Genomic DNA, 20,994 nt, shown 5'->3' on the forward strand with positions numbered 1-20,994 from the left:
GATTGTGGTGGTAAAGGGAAGAAGGCGTTTTAAAACACAGCCTTCTTTCTTTGTACCCATCTTTAGTTCACTTCGAACATTTTATTCAAAGAGGAAAGACTTCTATAAACAATTTTATGTGTATTATAATTCCCCACGAAGATGATAGCACAGATGTCTTCCAGGCACAGTTTTTACGCACAACAGCAGAGAATGCACTCATTTTATTGGGTTTCCGGTGACAGAGTTATTCGCCCTAGACGGTGAAGTGCATTGTGAGTTTGTGGGCTCAGATACATTTCGGGAACAGTCTTCTCCTCTTGACTCACCTTCCCTACCCGGCACCTGACAGGGACAGCACAGCCGTCGCCATATGGCCATGTGAGCCCTGGGTGGCCACGGCTGTGCTTTCCAGGAGTGGACGTGCCAGAGAAAGCAGGGCTGTGGCCAAAGCCGGAGCCCCCAAATCCTGCAAGAGATGTGCCTTCCCAGGACACGTCCCTCCTGGGACAAACCCCAAAGGAGCGAGAGCTCGACGTTTGGAAGCCTTCTCTGCTGCTGACAGCTGAGCTCTTTTTTCTAGCCATTTGCCTGGTTAATTTTTTGCTGTCATTTTTATTCTTTGTTTCTTTGTCTCCTTGTTTAGCCCAGGTTGATTAAGGAGCATCACCAATGTTCCTTATTTAAATTTCATAGCTGCTCAAATCCATAAAATTCGGATATGTGCCTTTACAACGCTTTAGATTTCAATAATTCAATTTACTTTTCTTCCTCCACATCCCCAGACTGCCGGTTGGCAAACTGCTTGATGGAGTTGCTCCCTAGTTTTCTCCTCTCCACCCAGTGATTCCTCTGTCACTTCGGGCATGTCACTCTATGAAGTCTGAGGCCATCTGGGGGGTCTTCCTTCCTCCATGTGCTTGCCTGCCTGGGTTCTTTCTAGGCTCCTGAGATGCATGCATCCACTCCCTGGAAGCTGCTGGGGAGAGGACCCCGTTTCTCTGCTCTGAGTTGCCTGGAGGATTTTTTGTTCCGTGTCAAATGTGAGTCTGTGTCAGAAATAGCTGTTCTCAGCTGCCAGCTCCCCACGCCCTTGAGGCCCAGGCCCACCTCGCCTTCCCATCCCTGCTCCCACTCAGTGGTTGCTGCTTCTCCTCTCTTGGATGTGGGCCTGGGCATGGTCATGGGCAGGGTTGTGGTCAGACACAAGTGCAGGGTGAGGCACGGTGGCCTCTGTCCCCACCCTGGGCTGGCAGTGCCCCAGGGCATTTGATGGGCCACTGGATGGGAACAAGCCTCTTGCCCATTCCCAGTCCAGACACCCAGAGTCTTGGCACAGAGGCTTGTGACCCCTTGGGGTTGCCCAACAGCTGTGGGTTGGTGCAGGGACCCGTGGGACAGGGAGGTGCCTGGCTGAACTTGTCCCCGGCTGGGACATGACACACTGGTCAGCACTGGGCAGCTGGTAGAACATATGCGAGACGAGTTGAAGGGTGGTGCCCCAGGTCCCCGTGAGAGTCAGCCCTCACCCACTGTAGCCTCCTCAGGCCTCTAACTAACGGAGAGAGGCTCAAAATGGCAGATAAAAAGCACCATGACAGCTGGAGAGAGAGATTGCAGAAGCAAGAAAAGCACTTTATATCTTAGTACCCTTAATGGCACATTTCTCCTGCATTTTGAACAAGAACTCCGTGTGTTCACTTTGTAGTAAGGCCCCACATGTGACGGATTGGGTCCCATATAAGCAAACCCCATTTTGCTATTATTGTTATGATCTGTGGGTGCTTTTCAAGCATCTGAGGCCTGCAAAGACTGGTGACTTAATGGGATCCTTAAGAGACTTCTGGTTATAAAGTTCATAGTTTGTGGTAATTGTGAAAATAGTTTGTCCTGAAAATGTGTGTTTAACCAGCTTCTTTTATTGCAGCAAAATATCCATAACATAAAATTTACCGTCTTAACCATTTTTAAGCGAACACTTCAGTGGCATTAAGTACAGTCACATTGTACCTTACCACCATCCGTCTCCAGAACTTTCCCATCTAACCCAGCTGGGTGTTTCACCAGCTTTGAAGTTTAGCAAATTGGACATTAAACTAAGTACACTTGACCCTTGAACAATATAGGTTTGAACTGCACGGGTCCACTTGTACGTTGATTTTTTTTTCAATACATACAGTACAGTAAATATACTTTGTCTTCTTTATGATTTTCTTAACATTTTCTTTTCTCTAGCTGACTTTATGGTAAGAATATAGCATATAATACATGTAACATACAAAATGTATGTTGACTGAGTGTCTGTGTTATCAGAAAGGCTTCTGGGGACGTCTGGGTGGCTCAGTTGGGTAAGCGTCCGACTCTTGATTTCAGCTCAGGTCATGAGCTTTTGGTTTGTGAGATTGAGCCCCGCATTGGGCTCTGTGCCGAATGTGGAGCCTGCTTAAGACTCTCTCCCTTTCCCTCTGCCCCTTCCTAACTTATGTGCATGCACATACACGCATGTGCTCTCTCTCTGTCTCTCAAAAAAATAAAATAAAATAAAAAAGAGGGGCTCCTGGGTGGCTCAGTCAGTTGGGCGTCCAACTTCAGCTCAGGTCATGATCTCACAGTCCGTGGGTTCAAGCCCCGCATCGGGCTCTGTGCTGACAGCTCAGAGCCTGGAGCCTGCTTTGGATTCTGTGTCTCCCTCTCTCTGTGCCCCTCCCCTGCTCATGCTCTGTCTCTCTCTGTCTCAAAAATAAATAAAAACATTTAAAAAATTTAAAAAAAAGAAAAAGAAAGACTTCTGGTCAATAGTAGACTACTAATAGTTAAGTTTTAGGAGAATCAAAATCCACATTTGGGGGAATGTGGATTTTCAACTTCGTGGGAGATTGGCGCCCCAACCCCTATGTTCGTCAAGGGTCAAGTGTACAAATATGAATGAGTGTTCTTTTGCACCACAGAAGCTCTTCAGGCATTAAGGACCCTAACGGCTGAGACAGAACAATGTGGGTAACAGGGTTCAGCAGAGGAGGCCCAAAGGGGACAGCCACAAGGACCACACAGCTCTGGAGGCCCAGGGCTTTCCAAGGGCCAAGTGGCCAATGCCAGATGCTCCCTGGAGATACATGATGGAGGGGTGGCCAAAGCACAAGACCAGTCTTCCATCTGGAATGACATAAACTGGGCAGGAACCCTACATGTCTGTGGGGCATTGCAGCGAAGGAAAGAGGACATCCCATGTGGAGACTACAAGTGGGTGGGCCATTGCTCATTATGGAGGCCCAGTGACCCCAAAGGGTTCCTGCTTCTGCCTCCCACTCACAATCCTGAATGAGCTCAGAATTTCCTTCCAGGTTGCAAGCTGTGGTTCTGAGAGATGGAACCAGCTACCAGAGCACCAAGCCTTGGGGCTGGTGGAACCACCCTGCATACCCCTGTCTTCAAGGGGGTCTTCCCTTGACAAGGCCAAGAGGTCCCCTCTTAGTCCAGATGCTACTCCGGGAAGAGGGCCAGATATTACTGCTTTAGCTGCCAGGCCTCCATCTAAGACCACAGTGAAATTAAAGGAAGATGTTTAACAAGGGACTGTGATCACCATAAGCATCTGAAATGACTTCTTTCCCTTGTTCAACCCCCAAGCTATCAGCCAGGGGCCACCTCGCTGCCTCTCTCTGATGTCCCATCAGGTGCTCCTCAAGGACATTTGGCACAGGGTAGGCTCCAGCCTGCTTGACGTTCAGTGGATGAATGAACAAATGGACAGGCAGACAGGCAGACACATGGACAGGTGGAGAGGTGAACAGCACTCTTTCTTCATTCTAGACCAAAGTTTGCTGCAGGCTGATGAGTCCAAGCTGAGCTGAAGATTCTCCCTCCTGACTCTTGGTCCTTCATTCTGAGCTTTTGTCTCTTCAGGCCTCCATCCCCCACTCTATAAGCCCTTAGTTGTTTGTTCTCTGTGGTTGAAAATGTCCTGGTTGTCCACACCAAATACCTGTCAACACCATCCCCTGAAAATCTCTTCCTTCACTTTTCCCACATCTTACATGCTGTTCTGTCCAAAAGAAATACGCAAGCCACAAATGGGAGCCGCTGAACCAATTTTAAATTTCCTAGAGAAACAGGCAAAAATAAGTATAATAACATCTTATTTAACCCACTGTGTCTAAAATACTATCATCTCAACATGTAATCAACATTGAAAAATGAACAAGGACTTTCTTATTCTGTTTTTATGCGAAGTGTTTGGAATCCAGTGTGTCTGTATTTTGCACTTGCAGTATGTCTCAGTTTGGTCCAGCCACATTTCAAGCGCTCCAAGCCACACGTGGCTACCTCTAGCAAAAAGAAGTGGGACCAAGCTTGTTGGCAAGGAAGCATTTGGAATGGGGGCCATCAAACACGGCACGGGCAGTGGGAGGTGTGCTGGGCCTGGCTCATGCCTCCACGTCCCTCCCTGGGTGCAGGGAGGCCCGGTGCAGACACAGGGTGGGCACTTGGGAAACCTGGCTGTGGTGGTGGACAGGGGCATCCAAACAAGACCCCAGATCCCCAGGGCACCGCCGCAGACCTGGAACATGGTAATGGGCAGGCATCCCTGACATCTGCTTCTGTCCCTGCACTCCTCAGGGCCCAGCAGAGAAGAATGTATTCACTGTGCAGCAAACTTCCACTTCCAAGACTGGAAATGTGTGCCAGCCTGTGGTGAAGGTTTCTACCCAGAGGAGATGCCAGGCTTGCCCCACAAAGTGTGCCGAAGGTACGCAATTCTTTCAGTCTTCCTGGCTCAGACCAAGATTGCTAGGGAATGGCGTTGCCTGGGGCAGCAAGGGAGGAGCCGGAGGGCAAAGTCTGGTGGCCTCTTCCCTGGGCCTGGGGGAGGGTGCCACATCACACAGCTGCAGAGGGTGCGGGAGCTACGGTGGGGGTGCCAGACCCCATTTACAGAGGAGGGACCCCCTGTGGTTGGCGATTGCCAAGGTCACAAGTTCGTTGGTGGCTTTCATTCCTTGGTTCATTTAACAAGTGTCTGTTGTGTGCCAGGCACTCTAGCTGGGAGGGGGCAGGAAGCAGGATAACAAGGTGCCTGCCTGGCGGTACTCACATCACCACAGCAGACTCCATGGGAGCAACTCCCTGCTGCAGCCCAAGATGCACCCATGCTGGTAGTAACGAAGGAATTCATGTGTTGGGGATTTCTTTCATTTTAAATTAGAGAAAATTTAGGTACAGACAATGTCTTCATTCTAAAACCACTTGCCATGCAGTCAATGAACATATACTGTAACCCTTCTCATTCTCCTGTGTGTCCGCACGGTGTGCCATTCTTATTTGGTGGCTTCCAACCCAGTCTGGTTCTTTCTCTTTGTCATTGGACATGGGCAATGAAAGAAGTTTGCTTGGGTATCCTCTTGTCTTGCTGCTGAATAGTTACTGCCTTACACCAGGACTTCATAACCTAGATCCCAGGACAGGCAGGGCAGCCGATAATGAGGTGTTGGAAGGTGGCCTTGCTGATAATGATGGTGGGGGTGGGGGAGGGGCCTCCTTCTGAAACAGCCTCAAAACAAGGGAGCCCTGGGGGACCCTGTTAGAGCAGCCCTGTCTTCCAGGTCACAGCTGAGCCCACATTGGGGTTGCCTCCGCAGTCTGTGTTTGAACACTGCTCTGGGTTCTAATCTGTTCTCACAAAACCAGAAAACCCCACAGTTGCCTGAGAGAGACCACCAAATCCTTGCACTTTTTTGACTCACAAAAGAAGGTCCCCACAGGGGGTTATGTATCTGTGCAGGCATCAGCCCCCTCTTTTGAGCTGATTTGAAACAGGAAACTTGGCACCAGCCTTGTTGAGTTCTGTGGGGCCCTCGGATGGGTGTCTGAAGTAAGTGTTTCATTTGTACCAGCCCATTGGTTCAAGGGTGATTACACTAAGTACAGCAGCCAGGGAGCACACGGAATTAAACAGTGGTACTCTCTTTTATTTAATGGTTATTGTTATTTATTTTTGTTTGGGGGGGGAGGGGCAGAGAGACAGGGAGACACAGAATCTGAAGCAGGTTCCAGGCTCTGAACTGTCAGCACAGAGCCCAACACAGGGCTTGAACTCACCAACTGCAAGATCATGACCTGAGCCAAAGTCAGACACTTAACTGACTGAGTCACCCAGACACCCCAGTGATAATCACTTTTGTTTGTCAGATGCCCAGGATCCCACAGGATGCTGGGCATCCCCATGAGTGTGGTAACCAGCCCCCCTGGTTTTTCTGGTAAGCCAGAAACTATGGTGTCCCCAGCCCAGGAAGCAAGAGGTAGGCAGCCCCCTAAGCCCCTTCTCAACAGTGGGGGACAGCATCTTCCTGGGTGCTCACCTCCACAGGAGGGGAAGCTTCCAGTCCAGTGCTAGGGCTCCCACAGCAGATCTTGGAGATACACCCCTAGGAGGAGCCCTGCATAAGGCGTTGAGGTGGTGAAATGCCAGCCCTTCAGGAAGCTTCTGTCTTTCGAGTGCCCTGGCTCTGAAGACCCCTTTGATGTGGATCCCTCCTGCTTGGTTGTGCAGGGCCTCTCCCCACTCAGGCAGCAGCAGCTTTTAGGGTTTGGCTTCCTCCAGGCCCCAGGATGCTGAGAAGCGCTATGGCTGGCCCCTGCTGGTAGGCCTGGGGCAGCTCCTGGCCACACAGCCAGATGGGGGGGCTTATGTGGAAAAGCCAGCCCAGAACATAGGCCTGCCTTGTTGGCAACCAGGATGCCAGGAAGACCAGTGAACCTGAGGCCCAAAGTGGAGAACAGTCCATGGTAAGGATCTCAAAAGAGGCCCTGGACACCCCCAAGGTTTAGTAAGAGAACCCAGAAGAGCGAGCAAGGACCTCTCTGGAGAGCAATTCAGTGGGGTACTTGCCTGAGGGGTAGCTAGCCCATCAGGCCCTCAGTCTTCCCCACTGTTCTCCGCTCCCTTGGCCCCTCCTGGGTGTTCAGGGGGGCAGAGACTTCAGGCATTTCTTCTGCTGTATTCTGTGCCCACACTGGAGGATGACAAGACTTGCTGTCTGGCTCTCGCCTGGAACAGCCTGAAGGCAAAAGGAAGGCGAGGACACGTGGCCCGTGCAATAGAGCACGGAAAAGGGGCTGCGGTGCACATGCCTGTCCTTCCAGAGTCTGGCAGGGCAAAGTTGCCATGGTGTTTTGTGGGGAAGTGGGTGCCATAGAAAGTGACAGAACCAGAGGTGTTTTGAAAGCCCCCTGCCTGAGAGGGCTACCTGCTGGGCAGGTAATCCTGACAGAGAGGAGTCAAGAGGGTCTTTCAGAGAAGGAGGGACCTCAAGGCAGCTGGGGGTGGGGGTGCGGTGTTACCGGGGTGATGGGGGGCATCATCCTTCCCTGGGGGCGGCGTGATGCTGGATTCTCTCCCTGAGCTGGGGCCTCCAGATCTAAGCCCCGGCCCAGCTGACTCCTTGACCTGGGCCTTGTGACACCCTGAGCAGGGAGCAGGTCGGAGCCTGCCCAGGATTCCACCTGAAGACCTGGGAGATGATGAATGAGGCTGTTCTAAGCTGCTGGGTTTGTAGTAGCTTGTTACACAGCCATAGAAAACTGACTCACCTTCAGTGCCACTGGGGGCTGGCAGGGAGACCCCTGACGTGGCCAGCTTATATCTGGAGAAGGTAAGCCATGCACAGGTGGCCCTCCACCTTAGCACGCTCTACCCATGGTTTCATTGAAGCTGCCCTCAGCCAGGGCCTGGGAAAGCTGGCCCAGGGCCTTTGAAGCATCTTCATGAAACAGGCTAGGCCCTAGTTCTGGTCCCACAGGGGTGGTCTGTATAAGAAGCCAAGGGTTCCCAGGGGAAGTCATCCCTTGTGCTGTGGCGTCAAGGGTCTGTGGCTGGGCCACCAGAAGGTGCAGCAGGACAGAGTCCAGACCTTAGTGGCTTCCCCAGAGTGCACAGAAACAGGGTCCCACATGGCAGGGCCCACTCTCCCTCCAGGTTGTAGGGCAGGGAGGTGTGGTAGGGGGGAAAGCTCTTGCTACAGGAGGAGGAAGTCAGAAGAGCAAGTTTGCCTGTGGGATTTACACATTTATAAATATAGACTACGGGCCTGAACTCCAGTCTGGGGGCATCCTGCACTGGAAGAGCAGGCCGAGGGCATGACCCACCAGGGCTCCATGTAGTCAGAATCAATGGTGAAATGAGAACCCAGCGGATGGCTGCTTTGGAAAGAGGCCTATAGGAGCCTTTGTTGATAGCATCTAGTCCCTGACTGGGAGGGTAGCATCTGTCCTAAGCAAAGAACTGGCCACACAGGGCAGATGCAGGAGCCATCTGAGCCAGGCTCCTGCCCCGGATGCCCCACCCGCCCTGCCTGAGCTCCACCTCTGGGGCCTGTTCCACCTGCAGCTGGCATCCGTGGGGAAGCCGGGTGGCAGACTGGAGCACTGGGAGACCCACTCACCAAAGTGGCCCCAGAAAAGGTGGCAGGTGCAGCCCCAGTCCGCACGTGGTCCGGAGGAGGTGAGGTGCACATTCAAGCCCCAGGGACGGGTTGGCAAGCTCTTTCTGTAGAGGGCCCCGTGGTGAGTAGTTTGGGCTTGGCTGGCCACATGGTCTCTGTCCCATCTACTCAGTCCTGCCGCTGTGAAAGCAGCCACGGATGATACATAGATGAGCAGTGACTGCCTTCCAGTACAACTGCTGGATGTGGCTTGAGGGCCACGGTGTGCCAACCCTCCCCTGAGGTCACGGTACTCTGCATTAGAAAGAGCCCTGGGTCCCATCTCAGGGCAAGAACTGGAAGATCCTCACCTTGCCTGCCTGCCCTGGAGGGAGGCTGGCATCACGGCAAAGAAAACTCAGCCTCGTGGGCAACAGCAGTCCCCAGGCCAGCTCCAGGGTCGCTTTGCCACGCCCCTGTCCCTGCATCCCAACCCTGTAGCCATCAGAGCTGGGCAGCTGCCCAAGGGTGCATGTGCTGATGCTGCTTGAGGAGCCACCTGGTGGCAGGGGCGGGGGGCACAGTATCCAAGAAGGTGTCCAGGTGAGCCACAGGGAGTCTCAGAGACCTGGGCCTGTCTGCGACTCCAGGCATGCTCCTGCCGACTTCACCCTCCCAGGGCGATAGTGCAGTCAGACAGGAGGTAGGATGTGCAGATGCTTGGCTGGGGTTTCAGGCCATCATGGTGGCCACAGCTGCAGGTGGAGACAGTGCAAGAGGGTAGGGGGGCTCCAGGAGGGGGGTCCTGGAGTGGCTGGGCCCATTTCCCAAGCAGCATCATGAACCCGTGTCCTCCCACAGGTGTGACGAGAGCTGCCTGAGCTGTGAAGGCTCCAGCAGGAACTGTAGCAGGTGTAAGACAGGCTTCACGCTGCTGGGGACCACGTGCATCACCAACCATACGTGCAGCAACGGTGAGCACCAGTGAGGGAATGGGGGGACATGAGTTACCCTCGGGGCTGCCCTTGGAGGAGCTCAGTTCACTGAGCTGAGAAGAAGAGAAGGAGAAGAGGCAGGAACAGTAGCCCTTCTGAATGGGTGTGCTGGCCCCAGTATCAGGGATGCCTCATAGCCTCCTACTGTCCCTTTGGGCCCCTCACATTGACCAGGGAGGCATCCTGGCCACCAAGCTACTGCCGGTCCATTTGCCAAGTGACTCTTAAAGCTGATTTTGTTCTGGTACCGTTCCCACTCTTGTGCCATAAGCCCAATGGCCTGGGTGCAGTGAGTCCTGTTAGAAGAGGCCTGACTTTGGGGGTCGAAGCCAGGAGGCCTGGAGGGTGTCAGCCTCAGAGCCCAGACTCGGGGCCCCCCAGGTCCCACAGGAAAGCCCCACATCTGCTGTGGGAGAGCCCTGGATCTCTAGGCCCACTGGAGACCAGAATGAGCTGTGAAGACAGGAACTCTGAGGGAGACCAAAGACCAGCTTGGGGTTCCAGGCAGAGGACTCTGGCCCGGGGACCTGGTGCAGGAGTAGTGAGCCAGAAGACTCCATGCTCAACGAGCCACTGGGAGGAGCATCGCAGGCCAGCTCTGGGCACCTCAAACCGGTGTGCGGGGGAGAAAGCTGGTGGCCCCACGGCATCCCTGGGCTTGGAGCTGTAACTGGCCCTGCCATGGCAGAGCACAAACCAGCATGTCCTGCACACTTTAGTGTGGCCTCCTTGCCTTGGTGTTTGGTCTTTTTTTGTTTTTTCTTTTTGTTTTTTCTCTTTGGTTTGCAGAATTGTGTGCTTTCAGAATAGGAAGCTCCCTCTGTAGCATGTCAGCTACTCAGGTTATAGATACAGCCCAAGAAAGCGGGGCAGTCTCGGGAGGGGCTCCCAGGTCCCAACAAGGACGAGGCCTCTTCAAAAACTCAGCAGCCAGCTGGGATGGGCTGGTCTCCATCCCTCCTCCCCTCCCCCTTTCCATTCGCCTTGACGACTCTCTCCCTCCCATCCCATTCAGTTTGGGGAGCCCCCTGGACACAAGAGCAGCCGCCAGACAGAACACAGCCACAGGACACAGACCTGTCCCAGGCCTGCCCTCCTACCCTAGCCCCACCCCCCAGAGTCTTCCTACGAAGTCCTGCACCACCACAGTTGTCTGGGAAGATAGATGCACAGGAGCACTGAGGCCTGGCTGGTACAGCTGGCTTCATCCTCCACCCTGCCTCAGTTTGCCCCCATCCCCTATACCCAGCGTGAGCCCCTGCATGCTAGGTGCCACTTCTTTTTTTTTTTTTTTTTAATGTTTATGTATTTTTGAGAGAGCACAAGAGGAGGAGGGGCAGAGAGAGGGAGACAGAGGATCCGAGGTGGGCTCTGTGCTGACAGCAGCGAGCCCCATGTGGGGTTCGAACTCACGAACCTTGAGATCATGGCCAGAGCTTAAGTCGGACGCTCAACCGACTGAGCCACCCAGGTGCTCCCTACGCCACATGTCCCCTCTGCCACACCAGGCTTGCCACATGTCCCAGGAAGACCGTGACAGCCACCCCGGCTGCCGCCCCCAGCTTCTTCCATGACCCTTGCCCAGCCCATCGCTGGGGCCTGGTGAAATGGGATGGTTGGAACATGTCAGGCCCCAAAGTCTGACACATCCCTCCTTTCTCTTTCCTGGTGGGACCCCAGCTGACGAGATGTTCTGCGAGATGGTGAAGTCCAACCGGCTCTGTGAACGGAAGCTGTTCATTCAGTTCTGCTGCCGCACGTGCCTCCTGGCTGGGTAGGGGCACCCAGCCGACTGCAGGGGGCAGGGCCCCTCCTGTCCGTCCGTCCGTCCGTCCGTTCAGCAGCCTTTCTCCAGACCGTCAGCCACAGCCTGTTTGGGGGGTGCCCTGCGTCTGACAGCTTTATCTCCCCAGGAGCAAGGTCCTTCTGCAGCATCTCTGAGCACCCAGCCCAGATGGGTGGTGGGCCATAAGGGGGTGTTCTTCAAACAGTGACAGGCTCTCAAACTCTGCTTGCTGGCTACATTCTTCTGGCAAACTTAAGATGGAAACACAAAGAATTCTGGGAATCCATAGCTCCAGCTTCGGGGCAGCCTCTGGGACCCTAAGTTTACTGAATCTTCAAGACCAAAGCAGAAAGGCAAGATGCTTGGCTTCACACACCACTCTTCTCCCCGTGCTTTTGTGCAGCATCACAGTGAATCTCACCCACCAGGCCTGGGACATCCCCACATGTGATGCCCGGCCGAGCGCGCACCTACTCCCCCACCTGCCGCGGAGCAGCCTGGGGACGGTTTGGTCAGGCTGTAAATAAAATAGACTTGGGGGGCATAAAATATATGACCACTGGGGATGGAGCATCCATTCCTACACAGTCAGCTACTTCTGGAACTGCAGTGATGTCTTAGAACGTCCCAGTTCCAAATCTGGACGGGAAGACCCTTTGTTTCTCTGCCGCACTGTCCCGTAGGTGAGCTGAGCGCCCCTTGTCACCACGTCTCTGGGAGCCTCCTGGCCCGAATGATCACCTCTACTTGATGCAGAGCCTTCTGGGGAGGGTCCCCAGGAAGCATCCCAGGGACCAGCCAAGAGGAGCCCCATTGACTAAGCAATTCCTCTTGCCAAAATGTAAACCCAACCCGTGAATCATTAATCTTATCACCGCCCATTTCGTGGAATTGCTTTTGAAATACACTTGGCCTCTGCTCTTCAGGAAACTTGTTCTTAAGGTAGATGCTCCTGTGTCTGTGTACTATGAGCCTAATGACACGGTTGGATTTATTTCTGCCAAACCTGTGTAGGCATTTTATAAGCTACATGTTCTAATTTTTACCGATGTTAATTATTTTGACAGATATTTCATATATTTTCATTGAAATGCACAGATATGCTTGATCAATTCCCTTTAATATGGGAGTGACATTTGCCTTAAATTTTTTCAAGCTTGTTCTCCATTTTGTCCTGCTCCCCTCTTTGACTATAATGCGTTTGCCTTGTCCCCTAGGAGCTGGGGGAAACCCAGCTGTTTATTGAATCCACAACTTCAAAAAAGAAATCCACAGAACAAATACAATGTTAACCCTAAGTTAATAAAAGAGTTAACATCCCATGACCAAGACGCCTGTATTTCTTTCCAAGACACAACGATTAAATGTAGGTGTTGACCAATGTGTGAAATGGCTTTCTTTGTGGTTTTGGGTCTATCTGATGTCATTAAGTAGAAGGTCTTTGAGCTTTAGCAAATGTTCATGTAACGACGTCATGGGGGAAATCCTAGAGCTCCAAGGTGTCCTTTGGTAACAGACCTTCTTCAGGCCACAACAGCCTGGCTGGGTGGAGGGGCTTGGTGCAGGGATACCTGCCATCTATCGAGGGAGTGCCCTCCACAGTCTGGACTGCAAGCCTCTTCACCTACAGCTGCCCAGTGTGACTTAATTAGGTCACAGCTTATTTTTCAAAGTGACTGAAATCCCTGCACCCATGGGTTTTGTGTTCCATGGGACTGTTACCATGGCCTCTCTTTGAGGTCAGAAGCTTGTACTTGTTGGGAATCCAGCAATTTTTTTTAACGTTTATTTATTTATTTTGAGAGAGAGAGGGGACAGAAGTGGGGGAGGGGCAGAGAGACAGGGAGAGAGAGAAAGAATCCCAAGTGGGGCTCGAGCTCACATAACCGTGAGATCATGAACTGAGCCAAAACCAAGAGTCAGACACTTAACCAACTGAGCCACCCAGGCGCCCCAGATTTTTGGTTTTTATTTACAATTATGGCTAGGAAAAAAACAAAAGTGGGTGAGGGGCATTGTTTTAGGAATCTGGGGTTGACTCCGAGTTCCAGGAAGGGTGCAGCTGGGCCTTGGGAACTCTGGTGCCAGCATTAAATGTCACCAGGACCTCCATTGCACCATAGCATGTCCTCCTCACTCTCCAATTGGGGCAAATGAGACCACTGACATCTCCAAGCGAAACTGGTGCAACTCAAACTCCCTAAGCACGCTTTCTGAATCTGCTGCTTGGCCCTGGTTACCCTGCTTTGCATCAGTGTTCATCCAGCCCCATCAGCTGTGCCACGGACACAGGTTTGCACAGCAGAACACGGCTGCAGGAACTTTCCAGTGACCTCAGAGCCGGAGGAGGGGAGAGATGTGCAGCTCTTAGAACATAGGGGTAGGTAGGCCACACAACCCGATAGCTGCCCACCATAAGCATCAACCGACTGGAGCTGTCAAGGTGAGGCAACGAAGGAATGAGTGTGTTTGGGAGACAGTAGCCAGAGCTGGGCAGAATATTGATAAGGGTTCAACTTCCCCCATAAGACTAACATCTCATTGAAACCAGCAATTGCTGGGACGCTTGGGTGGCTCAGTTGGTTAAGTGTCCAACTTTTGGTCATGATCTCATGGTTTTGTGGGTTTGAGCCCCGAGTAGGGCTCTGTGCTGACAGTGCGGAACCTGCTTGAGATTCTCTCTCTCTCTCTCTCTCTCTCTCTCTCTCTGCCCCTCCCCCACTCATGCTGTCTTTCTCTCAAAATTAATAAACTTAAAAAAAAATTTAAAACCAAAGATTGCTAGGTGCTTCTTGTGCAAGGCACCATTTTTGCTCCTAGAGCTCTTTGAACATGGAAAACTATGGTCTAACAAGTTTGGAGCTGAATCAGAAATTCCTTTTATTCCCAAAGCAGACCAGCTACAAAAAGCCAACCAAGCAGCCCCAGAGCACATGTACCTTCCTCACAGTGGGTGGGCCAGCTGGTCCTGGGGCTGATGAGGGTGGTGGCAAGCTGAGAAGCTGTTCACAAAATCCTAAGGACAAAATACCACCTTGTTAAAAAGGACTGACCCCATCAAATGCCTGTTCACAAATCATCCAACCTCAAGGATATTTGGACTCAGTAGGGGCAGGACATGTTTATGGATTTTGTTTTACGTGGTAAAGTCATGGATCACCTCCTCTAAATCTGTTGTTTCACAGACTGAGGCTCATGGAGGTGAAGTGACTTGTGTTAGGCCACACACTGGCAAGGTGGCTCCTTCATCCCCAGGTAGGGAGGCTGGCTCTCTGCCAGAGGGGAAGTTGATTCTGCAGTTGGCCAAATTCAGCCATGACCCATTTGTTTCAAACTGACTCTATTTCCAGGAGGTGAGTTTTCTGACCTTGTCCCCAAATTCTTTGGCACCTCACAGTGGTCCCCATGTGCTCATCTGTATCCCGCTCAGGCCACTACAAAGTATACTTTGTAACTCTTCAAAGGGCTGGGGAAAACTGCACTTTTTACAGAAGATACACCTACGATAGAAAGGGGATGGGGATGGGGGCATAATTGAACTTTAAAGAAACCAAAAGGGCAACATGGTCTAAATATGGCCAGCACTAGAGCGCTCTTGAATTTGGGGAGACTACTATCCACTGCATTTGAATCACCATAATATGGCTGAAGAGAGCCTTAACCTTGAATGCTTAAGGTATGCTGGGGCCCCTGCGAGCAGATGGGGGGTAGAGGTCCAGATCAGAGGATGGAAAGGGAAGGAGGTGGAGAAGTAAAGTAGAAAGAAGGTCATCTGAATGGGAACAAGCAGGGATAATGGGAAACCAAGGCCGTTCTCCAGCATCTTAAGGTTCTGCCTGTAGAGCTAGGAGGCATTGGGGTTCTGGCTGCTGTGGGAAAGAAGTCTGCCTCCTACCCCAGCCTTCTCTGCCGCTTTCCCTCCTTGAACCCAGGTCTTATCCTTTCTGACTGGTTGCCCAAGGCCTTTCCCAACACACCAGTCTCTGTGGCTTGTCTGTGCACAGAACAGTACCGCTAGGTGATACAGCACTGAGCACCTACCAGAACTCCAGGTCCTGGGGTTCAGTTCCCACCACCCAATGCTTCCTCCTGCCCCAACACGCACACACTATGTACCAGCCACATTAGGCATGATCAGATACCTCCTAGGCTCCCTGCTGAGCACAGAGGAACCAAAGTGCTCAGAGCAGAGAACATTCTGTTGCCAAAAACAGTGGTTCTCAACCTGTTGATTTTTGTCTCCTAGGGAATACATGTCAATGTCTAGAGACATTTTTGGTTGTCACAATTGGAGGTATGTACTGACATGAGTAGAAGCCAGGGATACTGTTAAACATCTTATAGTGCACAGGTAGCTCCACGATAAAGACGTATTTAGCCCCAAAATGTCAACAGTGCTGAGGTTAAGAAACCCTACCCAAAAGAAATGAAATAAAAAAAGGTACTCTATTCTCAACTTCATAGGGATAACCTAAAATGAATAAAACCACCTACAGTTTATATCCTGTTCATGTGCTGAAGCAAAGGAAACCCATACAACTTTCCTTTATTTATTTATTTATTTATTTTTTTAAAGCACTTATTAGTATTTAATGAACCTCCCTCCAAGTGGCTTCAAGCTACCAGGACAGGCTCCTCCCACACTCTGTATCTCCTCAGCTCTTCCACTGAAGAATTTGCCCTTCAGGTGACAAGCTGCTTTGGGAACTTTCCCTTTCCCAAAACTTTGTAGTTGCGCAATCGCACCACATCAACGACAGGAGCAGCTCCTGTTTTGTTTCTGGCAGTATTTTTTTAAATGTTTATTTATTTTTGAGAGAGAAAGATAAAGTGTGAGCAGGGTAGGGTCAAAGAGAGAGGGAGACACAGAATCTGAAGCAGGCTCCAGGCTCTGAGCTGTCAGCCCAGAGCCCCACGCAGGGCTGGAACCCACAAACTGTGATCATCGTGACCTGAGCCGAAGTCGGACACTAACCGACTGAGTCACCCAGGCGCCCCTTCTTTCTGCAGCATTTACCCGTGTCTGCTCACTGACTGAGGTCCAGTTTATCAAGGTTGACAGTTCAGCAGAGCTCTCGTTCCTCTTCACGTGGTAATGCCTCATACCAGCTTTTCCAAAGTAACCTGGCTGGTATTTGTTTGAAGTTGATTCGATGGTGATACATACCACCAGCATTACCCTGGCCTCCTGGGTGCTTCCGGTGCTTGCTGATGTGGCCGTGGCTGTGGCTTAAGTGGCCCTGAAGTTCCTGGGTCTTCCTCAGTCTGGATGGCATGTCGGCAGCCCAGATGAAAGAGCTTTCTTTCCCTTATCAAAGAAACCCCTTCTTTTAAACCAGAACTGAAGAGCCAAGTAAAACTGGCTCTCTGGTCTAAGGACTCCACCTGGTGGTCCTCTCTGGAATTAAGTGTTTGGGATTATTTTTTTTAACTTCTCTGAGACAATCTCAAAGCAAAATTATAAGAAAGTTGCGAGTAAAGAACCAAGAAATGTTTTCCTGAACAATTTGAGAGTAAGTTATTGATATGATACCCTATTACCTCCAAAATACTTCAGAAAATACTTTATTTTCCTATAAACAAGGATCTTATACATAGCCATCAGTATCAGGAAGTTAACATTGATGTATTACTACCATCTAATCCTCTGACTGCATTCAAATTTTGCAAATTGTCCCAATAATGAATGCTCTTGGCAAAAGGATCCACTTTAGGTCACTCTTTGCATTTAGTCATCATGTCTCTATAATCTAGAACTTCTAGTCTTCTTCAGTCTAGAACAATTCATCAGTTCCCTGACTTTCATGACCTTGAACCTTTCAAAGACTGCAGGCTAGTTATTTGTAGGCTGTCCCTCAGTTTGTGTTTATCTGAGGTTTCCTCACATTTACATTCAGGTCATGCATCTTCAGTAGGAATCTCACAGAAGTGATGCCATGTTCTTCTAATTGCATTCTAGTAACTGAATCATGATTTTGATTTGTTCCATTATTGGTGATATTTACATGGATTGCTTGATTAGGGGTCCTGCCCATACCTATGATGTGAGGCCTGCCAAAGGATGTCTGCTTTTACCACTGTCCAACAGTGTGCTGAAGATCTCAGCCAGTGAAAACAAGGCAAGAAATAAAGAACAAGTGTAAGAATTGGAAAGAAATAAAGCTATCATTATTGTCACATAGTGTGGTTACGTACATAGAAAATCCAAAAGAATGGTTCTAAACTATTAAAATATTACAACTAGTAAGTGAATTTAGCAAGACTGTCAGACACAATGCTAGTACTAATTGTATTTCAACTATAAATCAACTATATTTCAATGTACCAGAAACTAATGATTACAACACTGGATTTTGTTTTAGCAGAAGATACTATTTACAACAGCATTAAAAACTATCATATACTGGGGTACTTGGGTAGCTTAGATGCTTAGGCGTCTGACTCTTGGTTTCAGCTCAGGTCATGATCTCATGGTTCATGGGATCAAGCCCTGCATCAGGCTTCTGCACCGATAGCATGGAACCTGGTTGGAATTCTCTCTCCCTCACTATGCCTCTCCCCTGTTTGTGCTCTCCCTCTCTCTTTCAAAATAAATGAATAAACTTAAAAAAAATTTTTTAAACTATCATATACCTAGAATAGATCTAGTAGAAGAAGTGTAAGACCTCTACACCAAAAAATTATAAAACACTAAGAGAAATTTTAAAAAAATTTTTTAACATTTATTTATTATTGAGAGACAGAGAGAGACAGAGCATGAGCATGGGAGGGGCAGAGAGAGGAGGAGACACAGAATCTGAAGGAGGCTCCAGGCTCTGAGCTGTTAGCACAGAGCCTGACGCAGGGCTCAAACTCACAAACCCAGCGAGATCATGACCTGAGCCAAAGTCAGACGCTCAACCAACTGAGCCACCCAGGCACCCCAACACTAAGAGAAATTAAATACAATCTAAATATATGTAAGGTTATACCATGTCCATGGATTGGGATGCCCAATATTATAAATATACTAATTCTCCAAGCTTATCTATGGAGCCAATACAACATAAATCAAAGCATAATTTCTTTATTAGATGCAAGATGTACCTAAAATTTATACCAAAATGCAAAGTGCAAGAATAACCACGACAATCTTGGAAAAAAGTAACCCCTTTTTAAAGGCAAATATCAAGTTTTTAAGTGACAGTATGATATTATGCAAGAATAGTTGGTAGGCAACTAAACCCACACAACAGAATAGCCAGTCCACAAGACCTTCACATATTTGGACACTTAATTTATGAAAAAGCTGGCAGTGCAGAGCATTTACAATAAATGATTCTGGGTCAAATGAATCTCCATATGGGGAAAAATACATCTTGATCCCTCCCTCAGACCATACACAAAAATCTATTCTAGATGGATTACAAATCTAAATGTGAAAGGTGAAACAACAAAATTTCCATAAGGAAATATTCATGATTTGGGGGTGGAAAAATTACTTAAAAAGGACTCAAAAGAACATTTAACCAGATAAGGGAAAAGTTCATAAATTACACTATATTAAAATTAAGAACTTCTGTTCATCAAAAGACACCATTAAGAGAGTGAAAGGCAAGCCACAGAGAAAGGGAACACATTCACTATACATGTATCTCACACGAACTCATATCCAAAAAATATAAAAATCTACAAATCAGCAAAAAAGAACAGCCAATAGAAAAATGTGCAAAACACTTACCAGACACTTCACAAAAGAAGTGATCCAAATGGACAATATATTTTTTAAAATATATTTAATATATTTTTTAAATACTAACTGTGTTAGTACTTAGGCAAATACAATTAAAACCACATTGCAATACCACTATTAGCCCACTAGAATGCCTAAAATTAAAAAGACAGACAATACCCGGTTAAGCATCCAACTCCAGCTCAGGTCATGATCTCACGGTTCATGAATTTGAGCCCGGTGGGGCTTTATGCTGACAGCTCAGAGCCTGGAGCATGCTTCTGATTCTGTGTCTCCCTCTCTCTCTGCCCCTCCCCCGCTCACATTCTCTCTCTCTCTCTCTCTCTCTCTCTCAAAAATAAATAAAATAAACATTAAAAAAGTATAAAAATAAACAAACATTAAAATAAATCATAAAAATAAAAAGACTGACAATACCAATAAGGAATGTGAACTGGTACAACCACTTTGGAAAACTAGTAGAACCTACTTAAACTGAATGTAAGTTAACCCTATGACCCAGCAATTCCATTTCCATGTATATATTAGTATATGTGTTCAGTTAAAGATATGTATTATAATATTAATAGGTGCAGTACTTATAATAGCTCAAACTGGAAATCACCCAAAAGTTCATAAACAGCAGAATGGATAAATTATATTCACACAATGAAATGCTATGTAACAATGATTATAAATTAACTACATCTACACACAAATATAATGTTAAGCAAGATATACATAAGGTACAATTTCATTTGCATAAATACAAAATTAAGCAAAACCAATCTATGTAAGATGTGGTTACCATTGGGGCAAGTGTGTGACTGAAAGAAGGGAGGTTCTAGAATGTGGCAAAGTCCTGTTCTTGATCAGGATACCAGTTACTTGGGTGTGTTTGATTTGCATTCTGTTCAAAAAGCTCAAAAAGAATCAATTCCAGGGGGACTGTAGAGCTACATGTGAAAGGTAAAACAATGAAGCCTCTAGTAGACAACAAAGAAAAATATTTGAGGGTACATGCACAGACACACAGCCCTCTAACCAGAAAAGAAAAGATGAATTGAATTACATAAAAATTAGAAACTTCTAGTCAACAAACAACACCATTAAGAGTGGAAAGGCCAGTACGCAGAAAAACTTCCTGTCCTAGACCTACCTGACCACAGTGTAACTTTCCCCCTACAAGAAAAAGGACAAAAGGTAGTCAATGGATAGGGCTTCCTGAGCTAAGAAGTTTTTTCTCTGATGACTCCTCTTAAAATGGACCATTTGAAAGCTTGTTCCCATTGCAAAATGGGTGAGGAGGCCATTTTTGTAGTCTTTTGATATGAATTGCAGCCCTGATTATGATTTGGTGATTTGGGGAATAGGATGTTACCCTAAACAGACCAAAATGGACTACAATTTGTATTTTGCAGCATAGGTGACATGTACAAGGATAGTATTTCTGGTCTCTGTGAATTCTTTTGTATTTAAGCAGTTTTAACAATAACAACAACAACAGCAATAAAAACAACAACAACAAAGTGCAAAGGCAAGCTACAGAGTGTGCTCATATGCAGAGCATATAAAGAAATCCTGTAAGTCAGTAGGAAAAAGGCGACAATCCACTAGGAAAAAAAAAAAATTGGTCACTTCGCAAAAGATATCCGAATAGACAATATACATGAAAAGGTCCTCAACTTCATTAGTTATTAGAGAAAAGCTAATCAAAACAACAGGGCAATACCACTACCCACCCACCAGAAGCCCCACAATTAAAACTACTGACAATGACAATGAGACTGAGGTTCGAAGCCATGGAAACCCTTACACACCACTATAGAGTTATGTGTATTATTTCAGCCTCTTGGCTGAAACAGGCATTACCTATTGATGATATCATACTCTATGTCCCAGAAGTTCTACTCCTGGAGAAACTCAGGCACGTGAGCATTGGATCCATGTACAAGAAAATACATAACAGTATTATTCTGAATAGCTCCCAAAAGAAAACAACCCTAGTGTCCACCAATAGCAGAATAGCTAAGTTATGGTATAAAATAAACAACGGAATTCTATACAGCAGCGAAAGTAAACAAACCATTGCTGTATGTAACCTGG

At 48.4% G+C, this 20,994-nt stretch overlaps 1 protein-coding gene across 2 annotated transcripts in view; it reads left to right on the plus strand.

Annotated features, from left to right (window-relative positions):
• PCSK6 (proprotein convertase subtilisin/kexin type 6) overlaps window positions 1-12,502 on the plus strand; it is a 193,076-nt gene extending 180,574 nt beyond the window's left edge. For both annotated transcript variants that reach the window (XM_086711391.1, XM_086711393.1), the window contains 3 exons: window positions 4,597-4,726; window positions 9,258-9,370; window positions 11,072-12,502. In XM_086711391.1, the coding sequence (XP_086567517.1) occupies window positions 4,597-4,726; window positions 9,258-9,370; window positions 11,072-11,169 (341 nt within the window). In that variant the 3' untranslated portion in view covers window positions 11,170-12,502. The remainder of the gene's footprint in view (window positions 1-4,596; window positions 4,727-9,257; window positions 9,371-11,071) is intronic.
• The last annotated feature ends 8,492 nt before the right edge of the window (window positions 12,503-20,994 follow it).

Source organism: Puma concolor, chromosome B3 (genome assembly GCF_028749965.1).
Source record: "Puma concolor isolate L17-30 chromosome B3, mPumCon1.1.hap2, whole genome shotgun sequence".
In the NCBI taxonomy this organism is placed as follows: domain Eukaryota; kingdom Metazoa; phylum Chordata; class Mammalia; order Carnivora; family Felidae; genus Puma; species Puma concolor.